Source organism: Nerophis lumbriciformis, linkage group LG13 (assembly GCF_033978685.3).
Source record: "Nerophis lumbriciformis linkage group LG13, RoL_Nlum_v2.1, whole genome shotgun sequence".
Taxonomy (NCBI): domain Eukaryota; kingdom Metazoa; phylum Chordata; class Actinopteri; order Syngnathiformes; family Syngnathidae; genus Nerophis; species Nerophis lumbriciformis.
Window position 1 is genome coordinate 1,836,999 of NC_084560.2, and position 22,257 is coordinate 1,859,255.

The 22,257-nt window shown below is 44.1% G+C and overlaps 3 protein-coding genes across 3 annotated transcripts; all 3 read left to right on the forward strand.

The window, feature by feature from the left end:
- Positions 1–6,711: 6,711 nt before the first annotated feature.
- Positions 6,712–7,541, forward strand: LOC133614014 (gamma-crystallin M3-like). The gene is made up of 3 exons (XM_061971941.2): positions 6,712–6,856; positions 6,912–7,154; positions 7,230–7,541. Exons 1-3 carry the CDS (start codon positions 6,839–6,841, stop codon positions 7,506–7,508), a joined length of 540 nt encoding a protein of 179 aa, XP_061827925.2. The 5' UTR covers positions 6,712–6,838; the 3' UTR covers positions 7,509–7,541.
- Positions 7,542–10,377: 2,836 nt separating this feature from the next.
- Positions 10,378–11,199, forward strand: LOC133613900 (gamma-crystallin M3-like). The gene is made up of 3 exons (XM_061971796.2): positions 10,378–10,522; positions 10,578–10,820; positions 10,895–11,199. The coding sequence occupies exons 1-3, from the start codon at positions 10,505–10,507 to the stop codon at positions 11,171–11,173; spliced, it is 540 nt and encodes a 179-aa protein (XP_061827780.1). The 5' UTR covers positions 10,378–10,504; the 3' UTR covers positions 11,174–11,199.
- Positions 11,200–15,911: 4,712 nt separating this feature from the next.
- LOC133613901 (gamma-crystallin M3-like) lies at positions 15,912–16,628 on the forward strand. The gene is made up of 3 exons (XM_061971797.2): positions 15,912–15,950; positions 16,006–16,248; positions 16,324–16,628. The coding sequence occupies exons 1-3, from the start codon at positions 15,933–15,935 to the stop codon at positions 16,600–16,602; spliced, it is 540 nt and encodes a 179-aa protein (XP_061827781.1). The 5' UTR covers positions 15,912–15,932; the 3' UTR covers positions 16,603–16,628.
- Positions 16,629–22,257: the final 5,629 nt, after the last annotated feature.

Below are 22,257 nucleotides of genomic sequence, written 5' to 3' on the forward strand. Positions count from 1 at the left end.
TCAGTCCATTTTTTCATATTATTCTCTATTCTTATTAGTTCTTTCGCTGCATTTCGTTTTTCCATGTAACCCCCGCTTACTTTTATTCCCTCTAACTTTCTTTTCTCATCCGTCAAACTCTTAAATTCTCGAGCACATAAGTTCTGCAAGCCCTCTTTTAACCCATTCTCTCCCTTCGTGTTCCATTTTCACCAGCAGCACACACACACACACACAAGCACGCGTAAGCAGCAGCACACACACACACGAGCAAGCAAGCGCTCACGCACGAAAGAAAAAGTTGCACGAAAGCTTTCATTGTAGACAACAGTACATTCAATTGATCATTAAACAGTAACCATTCATCACATTTTTCCCCAACCGCCATCACATTCCTGTCTGTCAAACTCTGTGGCCATTGTGTCTATTTTTTCTTAATTCTAGTGTCCAACGTCACAAGGATCTTGCAACCCGGGAATCTTTATTGTGTCTTTTAGAAATGGCCTCCAGCCGTTTCCTTACGTTTCAGTGCCCAATCGTCACTAGGATCTCTCAACCCGAGCTCATTAAGGGAAGACCAATCACCCAGGGCAAGCTACACCCAACTATTAGTTCACTCGTCAATGAAACTGCCCGTCACGGTAGTCCAGACACAATGACCTGAGTTGACCACTTATTTTAAACTTTTATGTAATGGCGGTTACGGCAAAAATGCAATCAATCTATCAAAATCACCACTCTGTGTCTGGGGTACAAAACAGTGTTGGACTTACAGACTTCAAAACAGAATCCTAATGCAGATTTTAGAAAAAGGCTCTGCTTACCTTGATTTATGTGTTGGCCAAGTGAGTCTGTCCAGAAGGTTGCAAGAGCTGTCCAATTCTCAGCGTGTCATCCCGGACGATAGCCCCCAAATTGTTGCGCTAGACCAGATGTTCCTCCAAGGGAATTTAAGTTACTGGTCAATCCCAAGTTCTTTCGATGACATATAAGCTGAGTTTGAATTATCACCAGAACAGAATAGGTATTTTCTCATTTATTTTCTAAGCTTTGAAGAGACCAGACTAGAACAGCACATTCAATTGCGTAGCCAGGTTGATCTGAAAACATTACGGAAGTGCTGTGTTCTTCAATATGCCAATAGTCCACACCCTCCAGAACAAATACACATGTCTATTGTTCTACTTTAGCCTGAGACAGGATGAGTTAAGGAGAAGGAGTATCTCTCCTTCTCACATTCCTAAAGTCAAGGTAACTCACAGTGGCCTTGCGGACAACCACAAAGGGAACAAATGGAAAAACACTAGATGTTTTAAAATATGACTGAATAGAAAGAAATAACTCTTGCATATATATATATATATATATATATATATATATATATATATATATATATATATATATCTCCGTCAATAACCATCGGAGTGAGTGCTAGCATGCTAACATTAACGTGCTAGCTTTTTGAGCTAATTTTGAATGAGCTACTTTTCCAGAGTCATATAACTTGGTACGTGACACTTGTTTACTGTCAGAATGCTAATGTTAGCATGCTAGAATACTTGTGAGAACGTTAGCATGCTAGCTTTTCTTTGCTAGCGTCTCTCATGTTAGCATGCTAACGTTTTATGTTGGCTCATTTGCTACTTTCTATGTCCACACCAACACATACTGCACTTTGGTATTTCTTCTTGCCCAGTCATTTGCTAGCTTCTTAACGTTAGCATGCTAGTATGCTAACATTAGCATTAGATCGTTCCCAGCTAATATAACACTTTTTTGTCTATTTCCGCAGTCATACACCTTAGAGTAATATAACTTGGAATGTGACACATGTTAACAATTAGCGTGCTAACGTTAGCATGCTAGCATGCTAATATCAAAGTGATCTTTTTTTGGGTTGGTAGGGGTAATTTGTTTTTGTAATCCTGCAGTCATACACCTTACAGTCATACAACTTGGTATTTGAAACATGCTAACTTCATGCATGTTTATGTTAGCATGCAAGCATGGTAACACTAAAGTGGTAGATTTTTACGCTCATTTTGCAACCGTTTACCCTCGAGTCATATAACTGTGTATGTGACACTGTTAACTGCTAGCATGCTAATGTTAGCATGCTACAATACCAATATGAACATGCTACCTTTTTAACTAACATTTTTTTTCTCTAATTAGCCCTCCATACACCTTACAGTCATGACTTGGTATGTGACACATGCTAACTAATAGCATGCTAAAGTTAACTTGCTAGCATGCTACAATTAGCATGCTAACTTTTTGAGCTAGTTTTGCAGCCGTTTACCCCAGAGTCATGTAACTTGGTACGTGACACTTGTAACCTGTTAGCATGCTTACATTTGCATGCTTGCAAGCTAACTTAAGCATGCTAAGTTTTTCTTCTAATTTCACTTTTTTTTTTTTGTATTTCGCAGCCATATACCTTTGAGTCGTATAACTTGTTATATGAAACATGTCACGTATTATTCTTCCTTTTCCCGCTATCCATCCGCTAATTCTCGACGCAATTGACACCATTTTTTCAACAAGGAAAAGAGGTTCTGGGGAGCCTGGCTGCCCTGATGGAACCATTGCTGCGGGGTACGTGAGAGATTCCTGGGATAAATGGAGAATCATGTGCCTCTCAGTCCTTTCCATTGAGGACGTGGAAGACATCTACCTATTTGGAACCGTGATCGCGGGCACCTGCTGATTGGGCTGAGCATTGCTCTGGTGTATCGTCATATTCGTAAGACGATGGCAGCCACTCAAGGAGCTCAAAGGCTGTTCGTCGCAATGGAAGGTTTGGGCAGGGCTGTGGGAACACAGACTGCGGCGATTTCTGAACTGAATCGCAAGATGGATCACATCATGGAGAAGCTTGCTGAAAAGGAAAATTGAATTGAATTTGAGAGCATCCAGCATGGACGAATAGAACATACAAGTCATTGTTTTGTCTGCTCGCGGAAAACAAACATCCTAATCTGTGATTTGACTCCCTCAAATGTCCTTGACGCTGTGACAACAGGACCAGGCTGTTCTGGAAAACACCCCCGAGGACATCTCAATGATGGACGCTTTTGACCTCCCTCCCTCCTCAACGACACCTGGAGTCGAACTTTTGCAGATCGGCCTCAGTCTAAAAAATTATTACATCATCACACCCAAGACAATTGGGCACACAAGCACACACACATTTTTCAAACTTCCAACATTTCCACATTTTTCAAGCAATTCAAACCATTTCACCTTCAACACATTCTAACATCCAGGAAATTTTAACTACTTTCTTTTCAAGTTCAAAACAATTCCAGGATTTTCCAGAATTTCTGGTTTTCTTAAGCCCTATTTTCACCCTTTTTTTCTGGCAACTACTCCTCCTACATTTTTCAACCCATTTCAACTGTTCCACCGTCAAAACATTCCTCTTAATCAGGAGAAAAATCTATATTGTTTTTTGAACTGGAAAAATTCCCGGTTTTCCCGAAATTCCAGGAATTCCGAAATACCATTTCTCAATTCAACATGTTACTACTTCAACATTTTTTCACCGATTTGAAAAATCCTAACACCAACCATTTCAATTCATTCAGACCATTGAAGTTTTTTTTACCATTTAAAAAAAATTCCCGCTTTTCCCGAAATTTCCAAATTTTGGGGAAATGCCCATTGAAATCAATGGGACATTCTTCAAAGTTCCACAATTCCCACATTTTTCATCTGATTCAAACTGTTCCAACTTCAAAATATTCAGCCTGTTCAGGAATTTTGTGCTCAACCTAAACAATTCTAAAAAAAATGTCCAGGATTTCAGTTCAACTTCAGCATTGGAGCATTCACACGCAACTCCTTCAGAGAGGAGATTTTACCAGAATTACGTTTCATTACGCAAAACACCTACAAGTTATCGAAATGTTCGAAATATTGCCATTTATTGCAAAAAACTGCAATGGAAACTCAGCAGTAAGTCAGCCTGTTTCCAGACCTCTAGGCAGCATCCTGGGCTTTAAGCCAGGGTGATCAGGGACTGTGCCATGGAGCTCTTCCCTATCCTACACTCACTCTTCTGTCAATGCAACAATACCCACACTGTGGAAAACTGCAACCACATCCCAGTACTGAAGAAACCCGGACCCACAGAACTCAACCATTACCGCCCCATAGCCCTCACATCCATAATTATGTAGTGCCTGGAGAAACTGCTGTTCTATATCATCCTTCCAGTTGTCACCCCACACCTGGACCCCCTCCAATTTGCCTAGAGGCTAGGAGGGGCACAGAGGATGCTGTGGCCTGCCTGCTGCATCTCCTCCTCCAGCATCTGGACTTCCCAGGCAACTTTGTCAGGATCCTCTTTATGGACTTCAGCTCCGCCTTACAGAAAAATCTACTGATCTGGAAACTACACCATCTCAACATTCCCCCTCAGCTGATCCACCTCACCCACAACTTCCTCACCGACTGACTGCAAGCAGTAAGGGTGGGCTCAACCACATCCTCTGTGCTTACCATCAACACCGGGGTCCCACAGGGATGTGTGTTGAGCCCTTTTGTCACGGCGCTGGCTCAAACTCGCTTTTCTCCGGCAGCTGGGTCTGCCAGCACCTTCGTTGGCAGCGCGCCGAAACACGCCCCTGCTCGCGCTGGCCGCATCACGCCCACATGCCGGCAAGGCTGTGGGCGATCAGCAATCAACACACCTAGGACTGATGAGGACGAGCTGTATATAGACCAGTGGACCCAAGGATCCTCGCCGGAACTTAATCTTCCGTCGTGTACCGTAAGCCGACTAACCCAGCTTTATGCTCTCTCTCTCTCTCTGCGTTTTTCCCCCCGTGTTTCATTGTTCTTCCTTGTCGTCCTCCCCAGCAGTCTGCCTTCGTCCCCTTGTGATCGAGCTGTGCGCCTCGACTTCCCCTTTGGACTTTGGACTGCCACCCTCGATCCTCAACCCTCGCTTGGACACGGATCTCCTACGCCTCGCCATTCGCCCTGACCACATGCCTGCCCCACGGACTGCCTTAATGCCTTGTTCCTCCTCTCGAGTCAACACTAGGTAACACATAATACAGCTAATCTAAGCTATAGAGAGAGAGAGAGAGAGAGAGAGAGAGAGCAATATTTCCCCTTGTGGTTCTGTGCCGTCACAACTCCCCCCTGTACACATAACACCTTTCCTGTACACACTCTACACTAATGACATCTCAGCCACCGCAACAAACTTCAAATACTCAGATGACAGCCATTCTTGCACTACTCTCCAACAGTCAATCCATTCTGGACTATCATAACACAGTCAAACATTTCACAGAGTCTTGCACAGCCAGTTACCTGGAAATCAATGTCAATAAAACAAAATAAATATGGTTTCACCCCATCATCATAAACACACAAACAGTTGAAACACTTGACACTTTCAAATACCTGGGAGTAACCTTGGACAATAAACTCACCTTTGATCAGCACACCAATAAATCTAAATAAAAATCTAAATCTAAAGTAGCTAATTTGGTTGCAACCAACAATTAAGATAACAAGCCACATTATTTCAGTAGTTAATTAATTACCAACTAACTTGCTCAGTAACAAGCTAAAAACTTTAAAGTACAGTAGCATATTAGGTAGCTACCAAACATCAAGCTAACACCCTACATAATCTAAGTAGATAGTTTGGTTGTAACTAACTATTAAGACAACAAGCTAAATTGTTTTAGTAACTAACTAGTTACCAACTAACTTGCTCAGTAATAAGTTGTAAACTTAAAGGTACAGTAACTTGTTAGGTAGCTACCAAAAATGAACCTATCACGCTAAATTATCTAAGTAGCTAGTTTGGTTGCGACCAACAATTAAGATAACAAGCTACATTCGTTCAGTAGCTAACTTAATACCAACTAACTTGCTCGGTAACAAGCTAAAAACTTAAAAAAACAGTAGCATGTTAGGTAGCTACCAAACAGCAAGCTAACACACTAAATAATATATGTAGCTAGTTTGGTTGTAACTAACTATTACGATAACAAGCTACATTATTTCAGTAGCTATCTAGATATCAACTAACTTGCTTGATAACAAGTTAAAAACTTAAAGGTACAGTAACTTGTTAGGTAACTACCAAAAATTAAGCTAACATGCTAAATTATCTAAGTAGCTAGTTTGGTTGTAACCAACTATTAAGATAACAAGCAAAAATATTTCAGTAGCTAATTAATTATCAACAAACTTGCTCAGTAACACATTAAAAACATAAAAGTACAGTAGCTTGTTGGGCAGCTACCAAACATTAAGCTAACACCCTACATAATCTAAGTAGCTAGTTTGGTTGTAACTAACTATTAAGATAACAAGCTAAATTGTTTCAGTAGCTAACTAGTTACCAACTAGCTTGCTCGGTAACAAGTTCTAAACTTAAAGGTACAGTAGCTTGCTAGGTAACTACCAAAAATGAAGCTATCACGCTAAATAATCTAAGTAGCTAGTTTGGTTGCGACCAACAATTAAGATAAGAAGCTAGAAAGACAGGGGGCGGAGTCATGGTGGGAATGTGCAGAATCCTCCTTTACCAAATGATTGAACCAATTGAAGATAAGAAAAGTGTGCTTGGTTCCAAATGATTTTAAAGGACGGATGTGAGACAAGTCCTTTCAAGGACAATAGTCGCCTCACATGGCTGCAGCTCCTATTCTCTGCTGCTAAATGCTTTCTGTCATGAAAGACCGGGGCCTTTCTAAAGACTGAAAGCGGACTGAAATGATGGACACAAATAGCAAGTCGCTGACTAAGGGCTTTGCTGAGGGGAGGGGCCACGGTGTGGTGGGGTATAAAAGGCAAACGGGTTGAAGCAGGTACAACCACATCCAGCATGAACATGAGGGGAAAGGTAGGTCTCAAGTCAACATGCTAGTCAGGCTTTCAGCCTTCTCCCTCTCTTCCAGATCATCTTCTACGAGGAGAGGAACTTCCAGGGCCGCTCCTATGAGTGCATGAGCGACTGCTCCGACATGTCCTCCAACCTGAGCCGGTGCCAGTCCTGCCGGGTGGAGAGCGGCTGCTTCATGGTCTACGAGCGCCCCAACTTCATGGGCAACCAGTTCTTCATGAGGAGGGGCGAGTACTCCGACTCCATGAGCATGATGGGCATGAGGGACTGCATCAGGTCCTGCCGCGTGGTCCCCATGGTGGGTAGAAACTGATCCCGGTCGTCTCGAACAGAAGCGCTCACCTTTTTTTTTGGCCCGATTGTCCTCGTGCAGCACAGAGGCCAATTCAAGATCAAGATCTTCGAGAGGGAGAACTTCAGCGGCCAGTCCAACGAGCTGCATGAGGACTGCGACAACATCCAGGAGCGCTTCCGCATGAGCGACTGCATGTCCTGCCAGGTGATGGAGGGCCACTGGCTGCTGTTCGAGCAGCCCCACTTCCGGGGCAAGATGATGTACGTGAGGCCCGGAGAGTACCGCAGCTTTAGGGACATGGACATGAGTGGCATGAGGATCATGAGCATGAGGCGCATCATGGACTCTTGCAACTAAATGTTCAATAAAATACTTTTTGCAATACCAGAACATTTCTCCTGAATTATTGGGCCAACTTGTCATGGCGTACCACCAGGATTACACCAAACCAACAACCAATGACCTAGTCCTCTTTCACCCAGTTTTGATAAGAAAACAATCCTAATATTAGGCAATAACAGGGTTGGGGAGGAGACCCTGCCCCATGTGGAGGAGTTCAAGTACCTGGGAGTCTTGTTCACGAGTGAGGGAAGGGTAGATCATGAGATCGACAGGTGAATCGGTGCGGCGTCTTCAGTAATGCGGACGCCGTATCGATCCGTTGTGGTGAAGAAGGAGCTGAGCCGGAAGGCAAAGCTCTCAATTTACCGGTCAAACTACTAGGGTTATGATCATGAGGCGCATCATGGATTCTTGCAACTAAAGGTTTCAGTAAAGTACTTTTTGCAATACCATAACATTTTTCCTGAATTATTGGGCCAACTTGTCATGGCGTACCACCAGGATTACACCAAACCACCAAACCAACAACCAATGACCTTGTCCTCTTTCACCCAGTTTTGATAAGAAATTAATCCTAATATTAGGCAATAACAGGGTTGGGGAGGAGACTCTGCTCCAAGTGGAGGAGTTCAAGTACCTCGGAGTCTTGTTCACGAGTGAGGGAAGAGTGGATCGTGAGATCAACAGGCGGATCGGTGCGGCGTCTTCAGTAATGCGGACGCCGTATCGATCCGTTGTGGTGAAGAAGGAGCTAGGCCGGAAGGCAAAGCTCTTAGTTTACCCGTCGATCTATGTTCCCATCCTCACCTATGGTCATGAGCCAGAGGCGCATCATGGACTCTTGCAACAAAATGTTCAATAAAGTACTTTTTGCAATACCAGAACATTTCTCCTGAATTATTGGGCCAACTTGTCATGGCGTAGCACCAGAATTACACCAAACTACCAAACCAACAACCAATGACCTAGTCCTCTTTCACCCAGTTTTGATAAGAAAACAATCCTAATATTAGGCAATAACAGGGTTGGGGAGGAGACCCTGCTCCAAGTGGAGGAGTTCAAGTACCTCGGAATCTTGATCACCAGTGAGGGAAGAGTGGATGGTGACATCGACAGGCGGTTCGGTGCGGCGTCTTCAGTAATGCGGACGCTGTATCGATCCGTTGTGGTAAAGAAGGAGCTGAGCCGGAAGGCAAAGCTCTCAATTTACCGGTCGATCTACGTTCCCATCCTCACCTATGGTCATGAGCTTTGGGTTATGACCGAAAGGACAAAATCACGGGTACAAGCGGCCGAAAGGAGTTTCCTCCACTGGGTGGCGGGTCTCTCCCTTAGAGATAAGGCGAGAAGCTCTGTCATCTGGGAGGAGCTCAAAGTAAAGCTGCTGCTCCTCCACAAGGAGAGGAGCCAGGTGAGGTGGTTCAGGCATCTGGGCAGGATGCTACTAGAACGCCTCCCTAGGGAAGTGTTTAGGGCACGTCCGACCGGTAGGAGGCCACGGGGAAGACCCAGGACACGTTGGGAAGACTATGTCTCCCGACTGGCCTGGGAACGCCTTGGGATCCCCCGTGAGGAGCTGGACCAAGTGGCTGGGGAGAGGGAAGTCTGGGCTCCTCTGCTTAGCGGAAGAAGATGGATGGATGGATGGAGTTAGCTCACTAACTAGCTAACTCAATACTTATAGCTAGCCAATAACCAAACAGGAACTTATAAATAATGTAATTCACTCATTTGGTAGCTCACTACTAGCTAGCTTTAATGAGTAACCTGAATGTTACTTTTTCACAGGAACTTATACTGCAACTTGCTCATTAGGTAGCTCACTAATTAAGTAGCTAGCATAATAAGCAAACTGAATGCTACTTTTTCACTGAAACTTACAATAATTGTCTTATTAAGTAGCTCATTTAGTTGCTATCTCACTAACTAACTAACTAACAAGCTAACTAGTTAGCAACTAACTTGCTAGGTAACAAGTTCAAAACTTAAAAGTACAGTAGCTTGTTAGGTAGCCACCAAAAAAATAAGCTAATACGCAAAGTAATATAAGTAGGTAGTTTGGCTATAACCAACTATTAAGATAACAAGCTAAATAATTTCAGTAGCTAACTAGTAACCAACTAACTTGCTCAGTAACAGTACAGAAGCTTCAATCAATCAATGATTATTTATATAGCCCTAAATCACAATTGTCTCAAAGGGCTGCACAAGCCACAACCACATTCTCGGTTCAGATCCCACACCCAAGCTTGTTAGGTAGCTACCAAAAATGAAGCTATCACGCTAAATAATCTAAGTAGCTAGTTTGGTTGCAACCAACAATCGGGATAAAAAGCTAAATTTGTTCAGTGGCTAACTAATTACCAACTAACTTGCTTGGTAACAAGTTAAAAACTTAAAAGTACAGTAGCTTGTTAGGTAGCTACCAAACATTAAGCTAACACCCTACATAATCTAAGTAGCTAGTTTGGTGGTAACGAACTAATAAGATAACAAGTTAAATTATTTCAGTAGCTAACTAGTTACCAACTAACTTGCTTGGTAACAAGTTCTAAACTTAAAGGTAGTTTAGCTTGTTAGGTAACTACCAAAAATGAAGCTATCATGCTAAATAATCTAAGTAGCTAGTTTGGTTGCGACCAACAATTAAGATAAGAAGCTAGAAAGAAAGGGGGCGGAGTCATGGTGGGAATGTGCAGAATCATCCTTTACCAAATGAATGAACCAATTGAAGATAAGAAAAGTGTGTTTGGTTCCAAATGATTTTAAAGGACGGATGTGAGACAAGTCCTTTCAAGGACAATAGTCGCCTCACATGGCTGCAGCTCCTATTCTCTGCTGCTAAATGCTTTCTGTCATGAAAGACCGGGGCCTTTCTAAAGACTGAAAGCGGACTGAAATGATGGACAAAAACAGCAAGTCGCGGACTCTGGGCTTTGCAGAGGGGAGGGGCCACGGTGTGGTGGGGTATAAAAGGCAAACGGGTTGAAGCAGGTACAACCACATCCAGCATGAACATGAGGGGAAAGGTAGGTCTCAAGTCAACATGCTAGTCAGGCTTTCAGCCTTCTCACTCTCTTCCAGATCATCTTCTACGAGGAGAGGAACTTCCAGGGCCGCTCCTATGAGTGCATGAGCGACTGCTCCGACATGTCCTCCAACCTGAGCCGGTGCCAGTCCTGCCGGGTGGAGAGCGGCTGCTTCATGGTCTACGAGCGCCCCAACTTCATGGGCAACCAGTTCTTCATGAGGAGGGGCGAGTACTCCGACTCCATGAGCATGATGGGCATGAGGGACTGCATCAGGTCCTGCCGCGTGGTCCCCATGGTGGGTAGAAACTGATCCCGGTCGTCTCGAACAGAAGCGCTCACCTTTTTTTTTGGCCAATTGTCCTCGTGCAGCACAGAGGCCAGTTCAAGATCAAGATCTTCGAGAGGGAGAACTTCAGCGGCCAGTCCAACGAGCTGCATGAGGACTGCGACAACATCCAGGAGCGCTTCCGCATGAGCGACTGCATGTCCTGCCAGGTGATGGAGGGCCACTGGCTGCTGTTCGAGCAGCCCCACTTCCGGGGCAAGATGATGTACGTGAGGCCCGGAGAGTACCACAGCTTCAGGGACATGGACATGAGTGGCATGAGGATCATGAGCATGAAGCGCATCATGGACTCTTGCAACTAAATGTTCAATAAAATACTTTTTGCAATACCAGAACATTTCTCCTGAATTATTGGGCCGACTTGTCATGGCGTACCACAACTACCAAACCAACAACCAATGACCTAGTCCTCTGTCACCCAGTTTTGATAAGAAAATAATCCTAATATTAGGCAATAACAAGGTTGGGGAGGAGACTCTGCTCCAAGTGGAGGAGTTCAAGTACCTCGGAATCTTGATCACGAGTGAGGGAAGAGTGGATGGCTAGATCGACAGGCGGTTCGGTGTGGCGTCTTCAGTAATGCGGACGCTGTATCAATCCGTTGTGGTGAAGAAGGGGGTGAGCCGGAAGGCAAAGCTCTCAATTTACCGGTCGATCTACGTTCCCATCCTCACCTATGGTCATGAGCATGAGGCGCATCATGGATTCTTGCAACTAAAGGTTTCAGTAAAGTACTTTTTGCAATACCATAGCATTTTTCCTGAAGTACTGGGCCAACTTGTCATGGCGTACCACCAGGATTACACCAAACCACCAAACCAACAACCAATGACCTTGTCCTCTTTCACCCAGTTTTGATAAGAAAATAATCCTAATATTAGGCAATAACAGGGTTGGGGAGGAGACTCTGCTCCAAGTGGAGGAGTTCAAGTACCTCGGAGTCTTGTTCACGAGTGAGGGAAGAGTGGATCGTGAGATCAACAGGCGGATCGGTGCGGTGTCTTCCGTAATGCGGACGCCGTATCGATCCGTTGTTGTCAGAGTTTGTAGGTGACGAACCCCAAGATGCAGAGAAGGTGGAAGGCATTGTGCGAGAAAACATGATTTAATGTTCATAAAATAAAGGAAAAAACACAAACCAGGAACTAGGAACAGAAAACAAGATGCCAGGAAAACAGGAACTGGAAGACGAGGAACAAAAAGACAGCAAGCTACAAACATCTAGCTTACAGCTACCGTTTACAGCTACACTGGCATCGACAAGTAGGAATGACAATAATCCAGCAATGACTGGAGGAGAAGGCAGGTTTAAATAGCAGCTGGCTGATTGACACCAGGTGTGGCCAGGTGCCAATCAGCCACAGCTGAGGGGACACAGCACTCAGGGAGACAAGTAGGAAATAACCAAAATAAGAGCGCCGACAGGAAATAAAGACAAACAGAGGAAAAACTCAAAACATAACTAAACTGTCAGTGACAAACCTGACAGTAGCCCCCCTTCCCACAACGGATACCAGACGTTCTAGGAACCCCCCCCAAAAAACAGTCCAAAGTCACGGGAGGGTGGAGGGAGGACAAGGAGGTGGGCCACCAGGCCAAGTGTCCCTGCAACCAGCGGGGAAGAGTTAGGTGGCGACGGCGAGCCGCCGCAATTGGCGAGGCGGCTCGACCGCCGGCGTGGGAGGACCCACCGGAGACGATGGTGGCGCCCTCTGCTGGCCCACCGGAGATGATGTTGGTGGTGCCCTCTGCTGGCCCACCGGAGAGGATGGTGGTGGCGCCCTCTGCTGGCCCACCGGAGAGGATGGTGGTGGCGCCCTCTGCTGGCCCACCGGAGTGCATGGTGGTGCCATGGATTGTAGACCCACCGGAGTGCATGGTGGCATCTGCCGGCCCACCGGAGTGCATGGTGTCGTCTGCCGGCACACCGGAGTGCATGGTGGCGTCTGCCGGCCCACCGGAGTGCATGGTGGCGTCTGCCGGCCCACCGGAGTGCATGGTGGTGGTGCCCTCTGCTGGCCCACCGGAGTGCATGGTGGCGCCGTAGGTTGCAGACCCACCGGAGATGATGGCGCCGTCTCTTGCAGACCCACTGGGGCGAGAAGTAGCTGTGCCTCCCCAGCTGCACAGCTACTCATAGCCCCCACCCAAGGGACGGATCCCAGACGTCCCCAGATAGGACCACAGACAACAGGGGTGGGTGGGAGAGGGCTTGAAAAGCGTCCGAACTTCTCTTCAAATTAGCCATTAATTCCAAAGCTTTGTTAAGCCTCTCCGCCATGGACATCTCTGCGAGGTTCGAATTTGGCTGGATTATGTCAGGGTTTGTAGGTGACGAACCCCAAGATGCAGAGAAGGTGGAAGGCATTGTGCGGGAAAACATGATTTAATGTTCATGAAATAAAGGAAAAAACACAAACCAGGAACTAGGAACAGGAAACAGGATGCCAGGAAAACAGGAACTGGAAGACGAGGAACAAAAAGACAGCAAGCTACAAACATCTACAATAAATAGCTTACCGCTACCGCTTACAGCTACACTGGCATCGACAAGTAGGAATGACAATAATCCAGCAATGACTGGAGGAGAAGGCAGGTTTAAATAGCAGCTGGCTGATTGACACCAGGTGTGGCCAGGTGCCAATCAGCGACAGCTGAGGGGACACAGCACTCAGGGAGACAAGTAGGAAATAACCAAAATAAGAGCGCCGACAGGAAATAAAGACAAACAGAGGAAAAACTCAAAACATAACTAAACTGTCAGTGACAAACCTGACAGTTGTGGTGAAGAAGGAGCTAGGCCGGAAGGCAAAGCTCTTAATTTACCCGTCGATCTATGTTTCCATCCTCACCTATGGTCATGAGCATGAGGCGCATCATGGACTCTTGCAACTAAATATTCAATAAAGTACTTTTTGCAATACCAGAACACTTCTCCTGAATTATTGGGCCAACTTGTCATTACGTACCACCAGGATTACACCAAACTACCAAACCAACAACTAATGACCTAGTCCTCTTTCACACAGTTTTGATAAGAAAATAATCTTAATATTAGGCAATAACAGGGTCGGGGAGGAGATCTTGCCCCGAGTGGAGGAGTTCAAGTATCACGGAATCTTGATCACGAGTGAGGGAAGAGGGGATGGTGAGATCGACAGGCGGATCGGTGCGGCGTCTTCAGTAATGCGGACGCTGTATCGATCCGTTGTGGTGAAGAAGGAGCTGAGCCGGAAGGCAAAGCTCTCAATTTACCGGTCGATCTACGTTCCCATCCTCAACTATGGTCATGAGCTTTGGGTTATGACTGAAAGGACAAGATCATGGGTACAAGAGGCCCAAATGAGTTTCCTCCACCGGGTGGAGGGTCTCTCCTTTAGAGATAGGGTGAGAAGCTCTGTCATCCGGGAGGAGCTCAAAGTAAAGCCGCTGCTCCTCCACATGGAGAGGAGCCAGATGAGGTGGTTCGGGCATCTGGTCAGGATGCCATCAGAACGCCTCCCTAGGGAGGTGTTTAGGGCACGTCCGACCGGTAGGAGGCCTTGGGGAAGACCCAGGCCACGTTGGGAAGACTACGTCTCCCGACTGGCCTGGGAACGCCTTGGGATCCCCCGGGAGGAGCTGGACCAAGTGGCTGGGGAGAGGGAAGTCTGGGCTCCTCTGCTTAGCGGAAGAAGATGGATGGATGGATGGAGTTAGGTCACTAACTAGCTTACTCAATACTTATAGCTAGCCAATAACCAAACAGGAACTTATAAATAATGTAATTCACTCATTTGGTAGCTCACTACTAGCTAGCTTTAATGAGTAACCTGAATGCTACTTTTTCACAGGAACTTATACTGTTAACTTGCTCATTAGGTAGCTCACTAATTAAGTAGCTAGCATAACAAGCAAACTGAATGCTACTTTTTCACTGAAACTTACAATAATTGTCTTATTAAGTAGCTCATTTAGTTGCTATCTCACTAACTAACTAACTAACAAGCTAACTAGTTAGCAACTAACTTGCTAGGTAACAAGTTCAAAACTTAAAAGTACAGTAGCTTGTTAGGTAGCCACCAAAAAAATAAGCTAATACGCAAAGTAATCTAAGTAGGTAGTTTGGCTGTAACCAACTATTAAGATAACAAGCTAAATAATTTCAGCAGCTAACTAGTAACCAACTAACTTGCTCAGTAACAGTACAGAAGCTTCAATCAATCAATCAATGATTATTTATATAGCCCTAAATCACAATTGTCTCAAAGGGCTGCACAAGCCACAACCACATCCTCGGTTCAGATCTCACATCCCAGCTTGTTAGGTAGCTACCAAAAATGAAGCTATCATGCTAAATTATCTAAGTAGCTAGTTTGGTTGCAACCAACAATCGGGATTACAAGCTAAATTCGTTTAGTATCTAACTAATTACAAACTAATTTGCTCGGTAACAAGTTAAAAACTTAAAAGTACAGTAGCTTGTTAGGTAGCTACCAAACATTAAGCTAACACCCTACATAATCTAAGTAGCTAGTTTGTTTGTAGCCAACTATTAAGATAACAAGTTAAATTATTTCAGTAGATAACTAGTTACCAACTAACTTGCTTGGTAACAAGTTCTAAACTTAAAAGTACAGTAGCTTGTTAGGTAGCTACCAAAAATGAAGCTATCATGCTAAATAATCTAAGTAGCTAGTTTGGTTGCGACCAACAATTAAGATAAGAAGCTAGACAGACAGGGGGCGTAGTCATGGTGGGAATGTGCAGAATCATCCTTTACCAAATGAATGAACCAATTGAAGATAAGAAAAGTGTGTTTGGTTCCAAATGATTTTAAAGGACGGATGTGAGACAAGTCCTTTCAAGGACAATAGTCGCCTCACATGGCTGCAGCTCCTATTCTCTGCTGCTAAATGCTTTCTGTCATGAAAGACCGGGGCCTTTCTAAAGACTGAAAGCGGACTGAAATGATGGACATAAACAGCAAGTCGCGGACTAGGGGCTTTGCAGAGGGGAGGAGCCACAGTGTGGTGGGGTATAAAAGGCAAACGGGTTGAAGCAGGTACAACCACATCCAGCATGAACATGAGGGGAAAGGTAGGTCTCAAGTCAACATGCTAGTCAGGCTTTCAGCCTTCTCCCTCTCTTCCAGATCATCTTCTACGAGGAGAGGAACTTCCAGGGCCGCTCCTATGAGTGCATGAGCGACTGCTCCGACATGTCCTCCAACCTGAGCCGGTGCCAGTCCTGCCGGGTGGAGAGCGGCTGCTTCATGGTCTACGAGCGCCCCAACTTCATGGGCAACCAGTTCTTCATGAGGAGGGGCGAGTACTCCGACTCCATGAGCATGATGGGCATGAGGGACTGCATCAGGTCCTGCCGCGTGGTCCCCATGGTGGGTAGAAACTGATCCCGGTCGTCTCGAACAGAAGCGCTCACCTTTTTTTTGGGGCCGATTGTCCTCGTGCAGCACAGAGGCCAGTTCAAGATCAAGATCTTCGAGAGGGAGAACTTCAGCGGCCAGTCCAACGAGCTGCATGAGGACTGCGACAACATCCAGGAGCGCTTCCGCATGAGCGACTGCATGTCCTGCCAGGTGATGGAGGGCCACTGGCTGCTGTTCGAGCAGCCCCACTTCCGGGGCAAGATGATGTACGTGAGGCCCGGAGAGTACCACAGCTTCAGGGACATGGACATGAGTGGCATGAGGATCATGAGCATGAAGCGCATCATGGACTCTTGCAACTAAATGTTCAATAAAATACTTTTTGCAATACCAGAACATTTCTCCTGAATTATTGGGCCAACTTGTCATGGCGTACCACAACTACCAAACCAACAACCAATGACCTAGTCCTCTTTCACCCAGTTTTGATAAGAAAACAATCCTAATATTAGGCAATAACAGGGTTGGGGAGGAGACCCTGGCCCATGTGGAGGAGTTCAAGTACCTGGCAGTCTTGTTCACGAGTGAGGGAAGAGTGGATGGTGAGATCGACAGGCGGATCGGTGCGGCGCCTTCAGTAATGCGGACGCTGTATCGATCCCTTGTGGTGAACAAGGAGCTGAGCCGGAAGGCAAAGCTCTCAATTTACCGGTCAAACTACGTTCCCATCCTCACCTATGGTCATGAGCAAGAGGCGCATCATGGACTCTTGCAACTAAATGTTCAATAAAGTACTTTTTGCAATACCAGAACATTTCTCCTAAAATATTGGGCCAACTTGTCATGGCAAACCACCAGGATTACACCAAACTACCAAACCAACAACCAATGACCTTGTCCTCTTTCACCTAGTTTTGATAAGAAAATAATCCTAATATTAGGCAATAACAGGGTTGGGGAGGAGATATTGCCCCAAGTGGAGGAGTTCAAGTACCTGGGAGTCTTGTTCACTAGTGGGGGAAGAGTGGATGGTGAGATCGACAGGTGGATCGGTGCGGCGTCTTCAGTAATGCGGACGCTGTATCGATCCGTTGTGGTGAAGAAGGAGCTGAGCCGGAAGGCAAAGCTCTCAATTTACCGGTCGATCTACGTTCCCATCCTCACCTATGGTCATGAGCTTTGGATTATGACCGAAAGGACAAGATCACGGATACAAGCGGCCGAAATGAGTTTCCTCTGTCTCTAGCTATGTCATCCGGGGGGAGCTCAAAGTAAAGCTGCTGCTCCTCCACATGGAGAGGAGCCAGATGAGGTGGTTCGGGCATCTGGTCAGGATGCCACCTGAACGCCTCCCTAGGGAGGTGTTTCGGGCACGTGCGACTGGTAGGAGGCCACAGGGAAGACCCAGGACACGTTGGGAAGACTATGTCTCCCAACTGGTCTGGGAACGCCTAGGGATCCCCCGTGAGGAGCTGGACCAAGTGGCTGGGAAGAGGGAAGTCTGGGCTCCTCTGCTTAGCGGAAGAAGATGGATGGATGGATGGAGTTAGCTCACTAACTAGCTAACTCAGTACTTATAGCTAGCCAATAACCAAACAGGAACTTATAAATAATGTAACTCACTCATTTGGTAGCTCACTACTAGCTAGCTTTAATGAGTAACCTGAATGCTACTTTTTCACAGGAACTTATACTGTAACTTGCTCATTAGGTAGCTCACTAATTAAGTAGCTAGCATAATAAGCAAACTGAATGCTACTTTTTCATTGAAACTTACAATAATTGTATTATTAAGTATCACATTAACTTGCTATGTCACTATCTAACTAACTAACAACCTAACTAGTTGCCAACTAACTTGCTCAGTAACAAGTTAAAAACTCAAAAGTACAGTAGCTCGTAAGGTAGCCACCAAAAAATAAGCTAATACGCAAAGTAATCTAAGTAGCTAGTTTGGCTGTAACCAACTATTAAGATAACAAACTAAATGATTTCAGTAGCTAACTAGTAACCAACTAACTTGCTCAGTAACAGTACAGAAGCTTCAATCAACCAATCAATGTTTATTTATATAGCCCTAAATCACAATTGTCTCAAAGGGCTGCACAAGCCACAACCACATCCTCGGTTTAGATCTCACATCCCAGCTTGTTCGGTAGCTACCAAAAATTGAGCTAGCACGCTAAATAATCTATGTAGCTACTTTGGTTGTAATCAACTATTAAGATAACAAGCTAAATTATTTCAGTAGCTAACTAGTTACCAACTAACTTACTCGGTAACAAGTTACAAACTTAAAAGTACAGTAGCATGTTAGGTAGCTACCAAAAAATAAGCTAACACGCAAAATAATCTAAGTAGCTAGTTTGGCTTTAACCAAGTATTAAGATAACAAGCTAAATTATTTCAGTAGCTAATTAGGTACCAACTAACTTACTCGGTAACAAGTTAAAAATTTAAAGGTACAGTAGCATGTTAGGTAGCTACCAAAAAATAAGCTAACACGCAAAATGATCTAAGTAGCTAGTTTGGTTGTAACCAACTATTAAGATAACAAGCTAAATTGTTTCAGTAGCTAACTAGTTACCAACTAACTTGCTCGGTAACAAGTTAAAAACTTAAAAGTACAGTAGCATGTTAGGTATCTACCAAAAAATAAGCTAACACGCAAAATGATCTAAGTAGCTAGTTTGGTTGTAACCAACTATTAAGATAACAAGCTAAATTGTTTCAGTAGCTAACTAGTTACCAACTAACTTGCTCGGCAACAAGCTAAAACCTCAAAGCAGCTCGTTAGGTAGCAGTGGTGATTGCCCTACAACTGCAAGGGACACTCCGCTTCCCCTAAAATGAAATAAAAATGGCCAAATATGTAGCTCAATAAATAAAAAACTAGAAAATTCCTGCGGAAATTTTGATGGGCCTGCTCTGCTATCTGTGCCTTGGACCTCTGGCCGGGGTCGCCAGAAGCCGCCGTACTTTTGAGATGGTGCCGAGTGTCTGAATCTGTGAGTTTTAGGTAGAACTGTACAAAACGAGCCACCGAGCTGGCTATGTTTACATAAAAATGCTAACACTTAGCACGTGTGCTAACGATAGCATGAAAACGGTCACCATGTTTCATATACCAAGTTATGCGACTCAAAGGTGTATGGCTGCAGAATTATGGGGAAAAAAGTGTAAAACTAGCTCAAAAAGTTAGCATTAACGCACTAACATTAGCATTCTCTCAGTTAACATGTGTCACATACCAAGTTATATGACTCTAGGGGAAACGGTTGCAAAATTAGCTCAAAAAGCTAGTATTTTAATGTTAGCATGCTAACGAAAACATGCATACAGTTAGCATGTTTCAAATAGCAGGTTGTATGACTGCAAGGTGTATGGCTGTGGAATTAGACAAACAAGTGTAACATTTGCACACACAAAAAAATTGCACTTTGATGTTAGCATGCTAACGTTAGCACGCTAACAGTTGACATGTGCCACGTACCAAGTTATATGACTTTGGGGTAAACGGTTGCAAAACTAGCTCCAAAAGTTAGCATGCTAGCAATCTAATTAGCATGCTAATTTTAATATGCTAGCACGCCAACATTAGCATTCTATCAGTTAGCATGTGTCACATGCATTGCAGCAGGCCCATAATGATATTAATAATGAAGTATGAGCAATATTAATATGGGCTGCTTGCATTGCAGCAGGCCCATAATTATATTAATAATGAAGTATGACTAGAACTGAAATGGACTGCTTGCATTGCAGCAGGCCCATAGTGATATTAATAATGAAATATGACTAATACTAAATTGGACTGCTTGCATTGCAGCAGGCCCATAATGATATTCATAATGAAGTATGAGCAATACTATTATGGGCTGCTGGCATTGCAGAAGGCCCATAATGATATTAATAATAAAGTATGAGCAATACTAATATGGGCTGCTTGCATTGCAGCAGGCCCATAATGGTATTAATAATAATGTATGAGCAATACTGATATGGGCTGCTTGCATTGCAGCAGGCCCATAATTATATTAATATTGAAGTATGAGCAATACTAATATGGGCTGCTTGCATTGCAGCAGGCCCATAATGATTTTAATATTGAAGTATGAGCAATACTAATATGGGCTGCTTGCATTGCAGCAGGCCCATAATGATATTAATATTGAAGTATGAGCAATACTAATATGGGCTGCTTGCATTGCAGCAGGCCCATAATGATATTAATAATGAAGTATGACTAATACTAAAATGGACTGCTTGCATTGCAGCAGGCCCATAATGATATTCATAATGAAGTATGAGCAATACTATTATGGGCTGCTGGCATTGCAGCAGGCCCATAATGATATTAATAATAAAGTATGAGCAATACTAATATAGGCTGCTTGCATTGCAGCAGGCCCATAATTATATTAATAATAATGTATGAGCAATACTAATATGGGCTGCTTGCATTTCAGCAGGCCCATAATGGTATTAATATTGAAGTATGAGCAATACTAATATGGCCTGCTTGCATTGCAGCAGGCCCATAATGTTTTTAATATTGAAGTATGAGCAATACTAATATGGGCTGCTTGCATTGCAGCAGGCCCATAATGATATTAATATTGAAGTATGAGCAATACTAATATGGCCTGCTTGCATTTCAGCAGGCCCATAATGATTTTAATATTGAAGTATGAGCAATACTAATATGGGCTGCTTGCATTGCAGCAGGCCCATAATGATATTAATATTGAAGTATGAGCAATACTAATATGGGCTGCTTGCATTGCAGCAGGCCCATAATGATATTAATATTGAAGTATGAGCAATACTAATATGGCCTGCTTGCATTGCAGCAGGCCCATAATGATATTAATATTGAAGTATGAGCAATACTAATATGGGCTGCTTGCATTGCATAATTGACCACATTCTCCGCTTGTGCCCGCCCCCCGAGCCTCCCAGCCAATCAACACGCACAACACATGTAAACAAAACCATGTTGCCTTCAAGGCCGTGGGAAACCACATCACCTGCTAAGCATTGAATACACGTCATGGGGAACATGCCGTAGGACCTGCTCCCTTATGATACAATATTAAAATCCTGAAATACTATGCAAAATACCTTGACAAGAAAATAAGATACAAACTAAGTTCATAATTTCTAAAAGCGTGTAAGTGCTACATTCAAACACAGTGTTACTGTTCAAACAGTGGCCAAAAAAGTTCAATATACTTGACAGATGAAACCTCCGCCTTGTCTTTGGTGTATACTTGGAACTACTGCGTATTTTAATGTTCTCATTATGGTGGTACTTAATGAATACTTGGGTCTACTACACTACTGTATTTAATGTTGTCATCATGGTGGTACTTAATGAATACTTAGGTCTACTACACTACTGTATTTAATGTTGTCATTATGGTGGTACTTAATGAATACTTAGGTCTACTACACTACTGTATTTATTGTTGTCATTATGGTGGTACTTAATGAATACTTGGGTCTACTACACTACTGTATTTAATGTTGTCATTATGGTGGTACTTAATGAATACTTAGGTCTACTACACTACTGTATTTAATGTTGTCATTATGGTGGTACTTAATGAATACTTAGGTCTACTACACTACTGTATTTAATGTTGTCATTATGGTGGTACTTAATGAATACTTAGGTCTACTACACTACTGTATTTAATGTTGTCATTATGGTGGTACTTAATGAATACTTAGGTGTACTACACTACCGTATTTAATGTTGTCATTATGGTGGTGCTTAATGAATACTTAGGTGTACTGCATTGTAATGAATGAGTGAGTACACAACAAGTATTGCAGGTGCAGTAAAAAGTACACCTGAGGTTTGCTTTGTTCTCCTTCTGTGGCACGTTCCACAGCTGGCACAATGCCACCAATATAGAAAGGGTCTTTAAGGGCCCCTGCTGTCATGTGACCACCATGTTGCTGACTCAGGGGCTGGGAGGGGCCACCACGAGGGGCCCGCCGGGCTGGCTG

Coding starts and splice junctions, on each gene's coding strand:
- LOC133614014 (XM_061971941.2), top strand. Junction 7,155..7,229: donor CCTGCCGCGTGGTCCCCATG/GTGGGTAGAAAC, acceptor GTCCTCGTGCAG/CACAGAGGCCAATTCAAGAT.
- LOC133613900 (XM_061971796.2), top strand. Junction 10,821..10,894: donor CCTGCCGCGTGGTCCCCATG/GTGGGTAGAAAC, acceptor GTCCTCGTGCAG/CACAGAGGCCAGTTCAAGAT.
- LOC133613901 (XM_061971797.2), top strand. Junction 16,249..16,323: donor CCTGCCGCGTGGTCCCCATG/GTGGGTAGAAAC, acceptor GTCCTCGTGCAG/CACAGAGGCCAGTTCAAGAT.